We start from the raw sequence: 11,355 nt of genomic DNA on the forward strand, positions 1-11,355 counted from the left end.
TATACTGTATTATCGCTGGAAAGAATAGCCTATAAGACTACATATTAAATTATTTAAATTAAAATATGTCGTTGTTCTACTCAAATTTTCTACTTTCAATTCAAAAACAGGTTCGTACAGTGATAATATGCCGATATAGCGGTCAACGTGTTAAAAAAATTTATTTAAATTATTTTCCTAGGCAAAACTTTGTCATCACTTATTTAATCTCTGTAAAGTACGGTATGTAAACTGATATAAAAAAAAAAACTTGAGAGATGAAAGTGTGAAATCATAACCCAGGTATAACATACAGCAAGATAAAATGTTTGTCTCTGACTCTTTAAGGTGAAGCATGGCTACTCTAAGCATGTGCGGTGTGCGCTGTTTGGGAAGACTCTCTACTACTTCAGAAATCAAGAGGACAAGGTCTTCTGTCTCATTCAATTACAGTCATCCTGCACAGGACTTCTGTATGTGTGCATGCACTGATGTTGTATTTCCCTGCCCAGTTTCCTCTGGGTCAGATCAAACTGTGGGAGGCTCGTGTGGAGGAAGTGCAGAAGTCATGTGACGTAGCTGAAGTCTCTGCTCAGTACACACTCTCCATTCAGTCAGTGAATCAGGACCCGACATACCTGCTCATCGACTCTCCTCAGGAGAAGGTAGGCAAGCCGTAATGTATTTAGTTAAAATAGAGCCACAAATAACTGTTGCACATCCCTTGTGAAAAAGACGTGCACTTAATTGTGCTGAATGTGTATTTCAAATCTTAAAAGTATATTTTTAAAAACTGTACTTGTAGACAATGTCAAATAAATTCAGTAAAAATGTAAGTGAGCACATTTTCATGACTAAATTAAGTACACTTTTAAAACGTCTACTTTGTAATAATGTCAAATTAGTTAACTGTAAACTGTACAGTTAGTAAATTGTAACTCCGTCATTACAAATGTGTCATTTGAATATATTTATGAAAAAATTAAACACATGACATACATGTTTCTACGGAGCCCCGCACATGGCATACAGGAAAAAAATAGTAGGCTAAATCGTGCGCATGATTTACTATTTCGTTCCCTCGGTTTATAAATTGTGCGCACGATTTACTAATTCGTTCCCTCGATTTGCTAAATCGTGCACACGATTTATAAATCGAGAGAACAAATTAGTAAATCGAGGGAACAAATTAGCAAATCGAGGGAACGAAACAGTAATCATGTGCATGTCTGACTCTTTAAGGTGAAGCATGGCTACTCTAAGCATTAGCGGTGTGCGCGGTTTCGACTGCATGTATGCTACTTCAGAACTCAAGAGGACAAGGTCTTCTGTCTCATTCAATTACAGTCATCCTGCACAGGACTTCTGTATGTGTGCATGCACTGATGTTGTATTTCCCTGCCCAGTTTCCTCTGGGTCAGATCAAACTGTGGGAGGCTCGTGTGGAGGAAGTGCAGAAGTCATGTGACGTAGCTGAAGTCTCTGCTCAGTACTGTCAGTCCACTTGCATTATAAGACTGACAGACTGCAACGGTTTGAGTTAAGAATCTCCGTTTGTGTTCTACTGAAGAAACAAAGTCACCTACATCTTGGATGCCCTGGGGGTAAGCAGATAAACTTCAAATTTTCATTTCTAGGTGAACTATCCCTTTAAAAGATGGTCAGTACACTTCATCCATATTACAAAGACAATAAAATAATTATGAAATTTAAACTTTAATAATTTTCATTTAATTATAAATTACAAGCAATTAACTGTCTGAAACCATTTCATTGAGTTTGCATTATTTTGATGTATATTATTTACATAGTACTCCTTTTAAAAGTGTGATTTTAGTATGTGTACTGTTTAACAAAGGATCTAATTTCATCATGGTACAGAAAAGGAATATATTCAAAGATAATCCTAAATGTTTGGGTAGTTCATGTGTTCCTGTCCTGCAGACGGCCTGGCTGTACCATCTGTCTGTGGCCGCGGGCAGCGCAGTGGAGCAGGTGGGGACTGAGTTCGAGCAGCTGCTTGGTAAACTGCTCAGCATAGAGGGAGATCCAGGTAAAAGTCTCATATCTGCATTCATTTCATATATTTAACTGTGGTGGAATGTCTCACATCAGGCACAAAAAGTATAAGGGGAAGACAGGCCTCCTGTTCAAAAATTAGCTATGGGAAATGAATCCCAGTATATTACTGAAATAATTAAGCAGGAATCTCTGTGATTGGCTCCCAGGAGTGTCGATCAGATGGCCAGTGAACACAAGAGCAAATTTTGAGGGGGGTATGTGCAAAATAGTAGTAGTAGTATTAAGTACTTGGGGTTTTTGATTATTATTATTATTATTTTACAGTACAATAGTAATACATTTCTTAATTGATTTGTAAAATAAAATATTAATTGAATAATAACTATTACAGTTATTATTATTATTATTAATATTATTATTTTAAGTGCTCTTTTTATTTTACAATACAATAGTATTATTGCAATAGTAATATATTTCATTATTTGTTTGTTTAATCTTATAATTTAAATGATATTTAGTAGTAGTAGTTTATGGGGGTTTTCACTCTCTTTTTTTCCCTTAAAGGGGTCATATGATGCGATTTCAATTTTTCCTTTCTCTTTGGAGTGTTACAAGCTCTTGGTGCATAAAGAAGATCTGTAAAGTTGCAAAGACTAAAGTCTTAAATCCAAAGAGATATTCTTTATAAAAGTTAAGACTTGTCCACGACCTCCTAAAACGCCTCGTTTAAACACGCCCCCACATGTCTACGTCACTGTGTGGGAAGATTTGCATAACGCCGCCCAAACGTTCACGCAAAGAAAGAAGGCGTAACTTTTATTCTCGCTGTAGTATTGTTGTTGCCGCCGCCATGTCGTGAAGACGCTGTGTGTTTCATTGTGAAAGCGAAACTACTTTGTTTGGTCTTCCAAAAGAGGACGATATCCGCTTCGTCATGCCTGGAGCTGATCCGTGCTGGTCGCTGAGGAAATATATTAACTTTGCGCTATGGATCGCCGTATCGGCTTTCACCGTGGACGAAGCGGAGTCCAGCCCGGGGCCGTCTACAAATGCAGACATGGTTTTATGTTTGCGCAGCGCGATATGCAGCGCAAAGTGTAAAAACACAGTATAAGTCATTATAATCAGTAATTATGTCCCCACTGGATGCAACAAATGCCTGGTTTGTAATGGGTACAGTATGTGGAAAATAATGTGTTTTTTTAACCTTAAACCACATAAACACATTTCATTACACCAAATACACAAAATAATGTTCTTTTTAGCAACATCATATGACCCCTTTAACTGCAGTAATACTACAATTTTCAATACTATCAATACATGATGGCACCACCTGTGTTTGTAAGAAATGAAAGAGTGAATCTGTGGTAGTTTATAAGGAACACAAATGTAGCACCGATTTCAGTTAGTTGGATGAAAGCTGATATACAGGCATATTTATAATGGATGTACAGTTTGGTTACGCCATGCTCTAAAATATTAGTAGAAATTGTTATAAAAATATTCTTCACAATTGTTATTCTTAATCTAAACGGCATAAGAGGAAGACATGCCACCTAAAATAGTCACATGAACTATTTTAGCAATGTCTACTACCTTTCTGGGCCTTGAAAATGATAGTTCCCTTGCTGTCTTACGGGTTTGAAACAACATGAGGGGGAGTATTTAATGACAGAATTTGAATTTTTGTGTGAACTATCCCTGTAAGAACTAATTTTAAGAAACTTTTTCTGTTTTCATTTTCATGCGATTACATATACTATAAGCCAACAAGACTGTAACGTTAAAAAAGTGCTTATTCAGTCGCTTATGGCCAGCAGGAGCCCCTCAAATCTTGCCCCCCAAGCATTTGTGCGCTGGTAAACACCTCTAAATGAAAGGACTGTGGTGTGTGGGTGTGCTGCTTGAGGCTGAGACTGATTTGAACAGCACACACTGACTCAGCTAACCAATCACAACACATTTCGTATTTCAGAAGGCGGCCCTTCACTTGATACAGGAACTATTCGAGCCGTTCATGCCAGACTGAGGAGAGAGGTGTTGTAATAGTGTAAAATATGTGAAAAATAATACGTTTTTCGAACAACCTAGTATGAGGGCCTGTTCTAGTACACCCCCAAAACTAAATCAAGACTTTGTAAAAGAGCATAATAGGACCCCTTTAAAAATGCCTAATTAATAGTATAAAAAACAGTTTATTGTGCATTTTGTATCTTGATGTAGTCACTGTGAATCATTTTCCTGTAGTTTGAATGGAAAAGCATGATGTTAACAACTTGGGTTTGATACCCAATGCAAAAACTGATTATTTGCTAGTTGCTTTTCAGTATCTGTCAAATGTATAGAAAAAAAGCTGCATGAAGATTCTTCAAAAAAAAAAAAAATCCCATGGTCATGTAAATTTAATTTGAATGAGAATTAATTATAGTATTTTTTTTTTAGTTATGCTCGGCTCTCAAAAAATCTTTAAAAATATTGCAGTAAAAACTGCAATATTGTGAAATATCATTGCAATTCAAAATAACTTTTTTCAGTTTGAATATTTTTTAAAATGTAATTTATTGCTGTAATGGCAAAGCTGAATTTCCAGCATCATTACTCCAGTCTTTCAGAAATCAATTTAATATGATGATTTGGTACTCAAACATATTTCTTATTATCGAAAACAATTGCGATATATGCTCAATATGCTGAATATAAGTATTAATTTCTTTGAGAGAAAAAAAAAACTTACTCATCCACACCACTCTGTAAAAGGATTAAATCCTGATCCAATAACCATGAAAAACTGGAAAAGTCATGGAAATTCATTGGTAAAAAGTCTGAGAACAGTTTAGAATCATGAAGGTAAATTACACACAACAGGAAATTGACCATCTCTCTGTCTAATCTAACAGTCTGTGTGTGTCAGGTTGTTAGTTTTGATGCTTCAACCACAGTGGAGGAGTTTCAGAGTCGGTTGAACCAGGACACGGGCACGAGGAAAACCGCTCAGTCTGGTTTCAGCCTTTATTCTGACGACCCCACTGGCAAAGACCTTGAGCACTGTCTTCAGGGAAACCTGAAGGTCAGACTCACACAAAAACACCCTATTATTTCAGAAACTGTACTTTGTGTCTTTATCTTAAAAAATGTGTTGTGTCCTCAGATCTGTGACATTATTTCAAAATGGGAGCAGGCCTCGAAGGAGCAGCACACGGGCAAATCAGAGAACGCCAGGACGGTGAAACTCACTTATAAGAATCGGTAGAGTACGGATGCTTAAGCATAAACAAAATGCCTATTTCCAAAAGGCCATCATTTGTGACTAACCACTAGTTTGCTCCCTCTAGGTTATACTTCTCCCAGCAGATGAGAGGGGAGACCGAGAGAGAGCGTTTGCTTCTGGCGTACCAAACAAATGAGGAAATTACAGCAGGTCACTTCCCTGTCAACAAAGAGCTTGCTTTAGAAATGGCCGCCCTGCTTGCTCAGGTACACAGTGCTGCTCCTGAGAATATGAATGCGTCTCACAAACCTGTTCAGGTTATATTTTACCTCTCTTTGTCAATGAATTATCAGCCCACTACATTTAAAATCACACCCTCTGTCTGAAACCACGCTTCCAAAGACACCTCGACCAACCCGATGTCAGCAAACTCAAATGCAGAAAATGAATTGGCTAGTTTTTTTCATTTGCATTTGCAGTCTGAATTAAATGTGTGATCACAGAGAAAGACGGTGCCATGAAATAATACAAGACGATACATTTTTCAGTTGTCCTTGCTGGTTGCATGTATCAACAATCATGCAATGCAACTAGTTTTTTAATGAATTCTGAATTAATTTACTGAATGTTCTTTTAATGTCAGAAACACAAATCAGCTCCCTCAGCTCTGCAAATACTAACATAATATTAACAGTATCCTTTTAGAACCATAATCTGTGAATTCTGTATGATTCCCATCCAATCCCTGTCTAAAATAAATTGCTTACAGTATCTCCGAAGAAAACAAGTTCAATTTTAGGTACCATTAATTAAATTTTTCTTATTGTAACAGTTTCCAGGTCAATTCAAAACCAATTTAAAAAAAAAAGTAATTTGTGTAAAAATTATATAAATCATTTACACATGATAAATAATGAAACAATTAACATATTTTGTTTAGACCATCATAGTTTTAAGTATAATAATTAATGTTGAATGGATGGAGTTTAATGGAATTTTTATATTTTAAAATTTTAAGTCTGGGACATAAAAGTAAAGCAATACAATCTATACATAAAAGACATTTGAAAAGTATCAGAAAAATAAATCATGATGGCTTACACACTTATAATGAAAATAAGCTCAACTTTAGGTACCGTTGTGTGCGTGCGTGCGTGTGCGTGTGTGTGTGTGTGTACTTTTACATAATTTTCATTTCCATAATGCAAAATAAATCATTACTATCAATCACTACTGTAACTTGCTATAAAATATAACAATAAAATTAATAGTATTTATACAGTACAGGAGTATTGTTGTGCTATTTTTAATTCAAATTCGTCTAAATAAATACTCATTGTATTACAATCATTTGTTAATGGATGATAATGGCAATTATAATGTGTAATAGCACATTACAGTAATGATAATTTGAGAAGAAATCTGCTTAATTGTCAGAGAAATAATGTCACCATCCAAAAAATAAAATCTTAATGGTCCTAATACAGGCTTCATTTACTTGAGTAAACATCATTTCTTTTTTTTAATATTCATTTTTTGTGTCATGCAGGTGGAGTTTGGGGACTTTGAGCATCCATTTTCTAGTCCAGGTGCTTCAGGAGCTGCACAGACCAAATCTAACCAGACCCTGAAACAGGTTCTAGAGCGCTTCTACCCGAAGCATTACCGACACTCCTGCACTGAGGAACAAATGAGGTATTTGCGCCTTGAGTGCATGACATAATCTCAAATATGAACACAAAGAATCTGTTTGGCCATCTTACGCACTGAAACACACATTTTCTCAGGCAGTTGCTGCAGAGGCTCTCTGCCCGATGGGCATCTCTGAGGGGTCGGAGTTCATCAGAGTGCATACGAATTTACCTAACCGTGGCTCGCAAGTGGTCATTTTTTGGAGCCAAACTATTTGAGGCTGAGGTGAGTGTCCCTCTAAGGCTAAAGGCGATGTGTACAATTTAAATTCTCAAAAAAGTGTAAATGCTGTGGCATTGTTTCTTAATCTCACTCTCTCTCTCCCTGCAGTCTGTAACTCCATCACAGAAGAACGTGCGTGTTTGGTTGGCAGTACATGAAGATGGAGTCAGCATGCTAGAGTTCAACTCTGTAGTAAGTGGACACATTCTCTACGGAGTTTCACATTATTTCCAAATCACTTCATGCTTTTAGTGAAGAGCTAAGTTGAGTTTTCACCACTTGTTTTCTAGAAAGTCCTTGCGTCCTACCCTTATAAAAGCATCGTGACATTTGGAGCGTGTGGTCAGGACTTTATGCTGGTAGTAACTCTGAGTTCTGGCACAAACACATCCAAAGATAAATCTACAGAGAAGCATCTGTTTGCCATGGCCCCGTCAAAGGTAGGTATTTAGTTCTCTTAAAAGAGTCTTTTTGTTTTTGTTGGTTTTTGTGGAAATGCCAACTGTGGGGACATTTGTAATTTGTGTGAAAAGGATATGAAATATTCAGGTTTTACACTAGTGTTTAAAAGTCTGGGGCCAGTAAGAAAATAAATGTAAAGAAATGAATACTTTCATGCAGCAAAGGCACATTAAAGTCGATGAGATTTTCTATCGAATTAAAGGTATAGTTCACCCGAAAATGAAAATTCTGTTATCATTTACTCACCCTCCACTTGTTCCAAACCAAAGAGTTGACGGTAGCCATTGACCATAATATTTTTTCCATACTGCGGAAGTCAATGGCTTCCGTCAATTGTTTGGTTACCAACATTCTTCAAAATATCTTCTTTTGTATTCAGCAGAAGAAAGAAATGAATACAGTTTGGGAACACGTGGAGGGTGTGTAAATGATGAATTTTAATTTTTGGGTGGAGTATCCCTTTAAGAATACTGAAAAAATATGTATATCATGGTTTCTGAAAAATATTAAGCAGCACAACTGTTTTCAACATCAATAATAATAAGAAATGTGTCTTGAGCAGCAAATCAGCATCTTAGAATGATTTCTGAAGGATCATGTGACACTGAAAACTGGAGTAATGATGCTGAAAATACCGCTTTGCATCACAGGAATACATTAAAATATATTCAAATAGAACAGTTATTTTAAATTGTAATACTATTTCACTTTATTACTGTTTTAATAGCCTTGGTGAGAATAAAAGACTATATTCAAAAACAAAAATAAAATCTTACCAACTTTTGAACTTTAGTGTACAGTCTTAAGTCGCTGGGGTATATTTGTAGCAATAGACAAAAAATACATTGTATGGGTCAAAATTATTGATTTTTCTTTTATGCCAAAAATCATTAGGATATTAAGTAAAGATCATGTTCCATGAAGATATTTTGTAAATTTCATACTGTAACTATATTAAAACTTAATTTTGGATTTGTAATATGCATTGCTAAGAACTTCATTTGGACAACGTCCAGATTTTAAAATAGTTGTATCTCGGCCAAATATTGTCCTATCCTAACAAACCATACATCAATGGAAAGCTTATTTATTCAGCTTTCAGGTGATGTATAAATCTCAATTTCGAAAAACTGACCCTTATGACTGGTTTTGTGATGCAAACGGAGATATCGTCTTTTAAAATTCTGGCAGTTTAATGCCTACAAAAACGACTGCAACGAGTTACTTCCTGGGTTCGTGACGTCACAAACCCCGCCCTCGGGAAAAGGCAGTAAAGGGGGCGTGGCCATGCTGCGCTGCTTTAGAGAAGAAGAAGAGAAAACTAGGGGTGCACGTAAAAATCTATTTCTCAGTAATTAGATTTTTTTGCACCCTCAGATTCCAGATTTTCAAATAGTTGTATCTCGGCCAAATATTGTCCTATCCTAACAAACCATACATCAATGGAAAGCTTATTTATTCAGCTTCCATGTGATGTATACATCTCAGTTTCGAAAAATTTACCCTTATGACTGGTTTTGTGGTCCAGGGTCACATATATTCTCTTTTACACATAGAGAGAACACACACCAAAGTACACAGAAACACACAGACTCATGTGTACTTCTGTTTGCTATGTATAGTATAGTATTCATGGGTTTCAGTCACGTGACTTTTTTGTTGCGGCCGCCGTCTTTAGGACCTTGTGTACTAATGTGTAGCCTCTCCTTGCTGATCGGAAACCAAAATAACACTTCAACAACAACGAAAAACTATTTTTTTTAAAATAGATACTTTAGGATTAGATCCTTATATACTGTCAAGCGAACTGCAGACTCCACTAAAGTCTTGTGAAAACTTACCAATTTGACGTTTGCTGATATTTACATCTACCTCATACACAATCCCTCTCCATATTCTCGGGGCAGTTTCAGTTCAGTTTTCACCTGCCAGAGACTTGTCCATCGGCCCGGCTCCATCTGCCGCACCTGGCCTGGATGACTGTTTACTCGCTGCCAGATTTGTTGCGCAGCACGCCAGATTTAGCCCAGTTTCATTTAATATTTCATTTAAAATTGATAACGTTGCCTAGCCAAAACATTTACTTTCATTTTAATTATATAGATTAGAATACATAAATAACATGACTTTACAAATCTATAAACATCATATGTGACCCTGGACCACAAAACCAGTCATAAGGGTCAATTTTTCAAAATTGAGATTTATACATCATCTGAAAGCTAAATAAATAAGCTTTCCATTGATGTATGGTTTGTTAGGATCGGACAATATTTGGCAGAGATACAACTATTTGAAAATCTGGAATACAATGTATTTTTGGCTATTGCTACAAATGTACCCCAGCGACTTAAGACTGGTTTTGTGGTCCAGGGTCACATATTATGAAAGCAATTTTAAAGTCAAGCTGGCACGAGGAAAATTTATTTCACATGAAATCTATGAATAGCGTGACTCACTGCATTTCTCTGCTTTCTCGTGTTGTTTAGGTTCGAGACGTGACGTTGCTCATAGCCAGCTACATTAACTGCACACAACAACAAAAAGCAGCAGCGCACCACCTGTCCGCCCCAGCCCTGCTACTGGCTCTATCTGGAGAGATGAAGAAGAGCAAGTTTCCTCCAGCCGCCTGCAGACCCAGCAAAGCACCCACCCTCCTTTAAGTATACAGCATGTGTTGGTGTTCACTCAGGACATATGTCAGTCCATTCCCTAATTCACTAGTTGATCCCAGTTCAAAATCCCTGGCTAGTGTCCAAAACCATATTTACAATACACATCAAAGGGAATCTGAAAATGAAATGAGACGTATTTCTTTAACTCATCTAATACTTCCTGAGGGTGACATGACTGACAGTAGTCCTCAACATTAAAATGGGTGAGATCTCATGAACGTCCAAGTCATGTTCCACCCCAAAAAGAATCAAAACAAATAGTACTTTGCATATAGAAATAAAGTGTACTACTTTTGTTGTTTTTGTTTGTTTGCACTGTGACATATTTTTATTAACATTAGTCATTAGCATATTTTGTCCAGACATTGTACTTTTTGAGAGTTTTTTTTGTAATGCACATTCTCAATTCTCATATGTATGTATGTGTGTGTGTATATATTAAAAATGCAACAATACTGTACAAAACACTGTGTAATTTATTATTTATGCTGACTTTTACAAGTAGACAGAGGTTTGTACAGTATTTGTGTCTTTTAATTTGAATCATGAATTATGGTAATGCAATTTTTTGGTTGAAATGTGCATAATTGTCAAGAAAATGTCAAAGGATCTTAATTTTTCCCTAAGCCAAAAAAAAAAAAAAAAACTTTTGAGTTGGGTATGAAATATGACCAGACCTGTTCTTCAGTTTTCATGAGATTCACCCGAGATACACCCGAGATACTTAGATTTAACTGCAACATGATTCAAGTAACTTGTTCTTTATTAACCCTCTTGTTCAAGAAAATTCTATTCCAAGTGCACCACACATGAAGTTGTCAACATGATGTAAATGTTAAACAAATGACTTAAATGTCTTTGCAGAAAAGATGCATGAACTACATCGTGTAGAATCTTGTCTTATACAGTACATATTATATGTTCAGAAATAATACAAGAAAAATACTTTCAAAAAAATTAAAATCGGAAAAACCCCCAGTCCTACAAGAAATATAGAAACTCAAAACACTAAGTTTCCTTCCGTCATTATATTAAGTACACTACATATGTATACATTATTGAGAGATACTCAAGATATTGAAATGTCAAGAA

The 11,355-nt window shown here is 36.1% G+C and overlaps 1 protein-coding gene across 1 annotated transcript in view; it reads left to right on the top strand.

The window, feature by feature from the left end:
• The window catches only part of LOC107727353 (pleckstrin homology domain-containing family H member 2-like), a 37,902-nt gene extending 27,221 nt beyond the window's left edge, over positions 1-10,681 (top strand). Inside the window, exons 18-29 of the mRNA XM_016537196.1 lie at positions 328-408; positions 492-644; positions 1,924-2,032; positions 3,851-3,863; positions 4,870-5,071; positions 5,153-5,250; positions 5,337-5,478; positions 6,762-6,907; positions 7,000-7,129; positions 7,235-7,318; positions 7,417-7,566; positions 10,078-10,681. Coding sequence (XP_016392682.1) covers positions 328-408; positions 492-644; positions 1,924-2,032; positions 3,851-3,863; positions 4,870-5,071; positions 5,153-5,250; positions 5,337-5,478; positions 6,762-6,907; positions 7,000-7,129; positions 7,235-7,318; positions 7,417-7,566; positions 10,078-10,251 — 1,482 coding nt within the window. The 3' untranslated portion in view covers positions 10,252-10,681. The remainder of the gene's footprint in view (positions 1-327; positions 409-491; positions 645-1,923; positions 2,033-3,850; positions 3,864-4,869; positions 5,072-5,152; positions 5,251-5,336; positions 5,479-6,761; positions 6,908-6,999; positions 7,130-7,234; positions 7,319-7,416; positions 7,567-10,077) is intronic.
• Positions 10,682-11,355: the final 674 nt, after the last annotated feature.

This window comes from Sinocyclocheilus rhinocerous, unplaced genomic scaffold, assembly GCF_001515625.1.
Source record: "Sinocyclocheilus rhinocerous isolate Xijiao unplaced genomic scaffold, SAMN03320098_v1.1 scaffold756, whole genome shotgun sequence".
NCBI lineage: Eukaryota > Metazoa > Chordata > Actinopteri > Cypriniformes > Cyprinidae > Sinocyclocheilus > Sinocyclocheilus rhinocerous.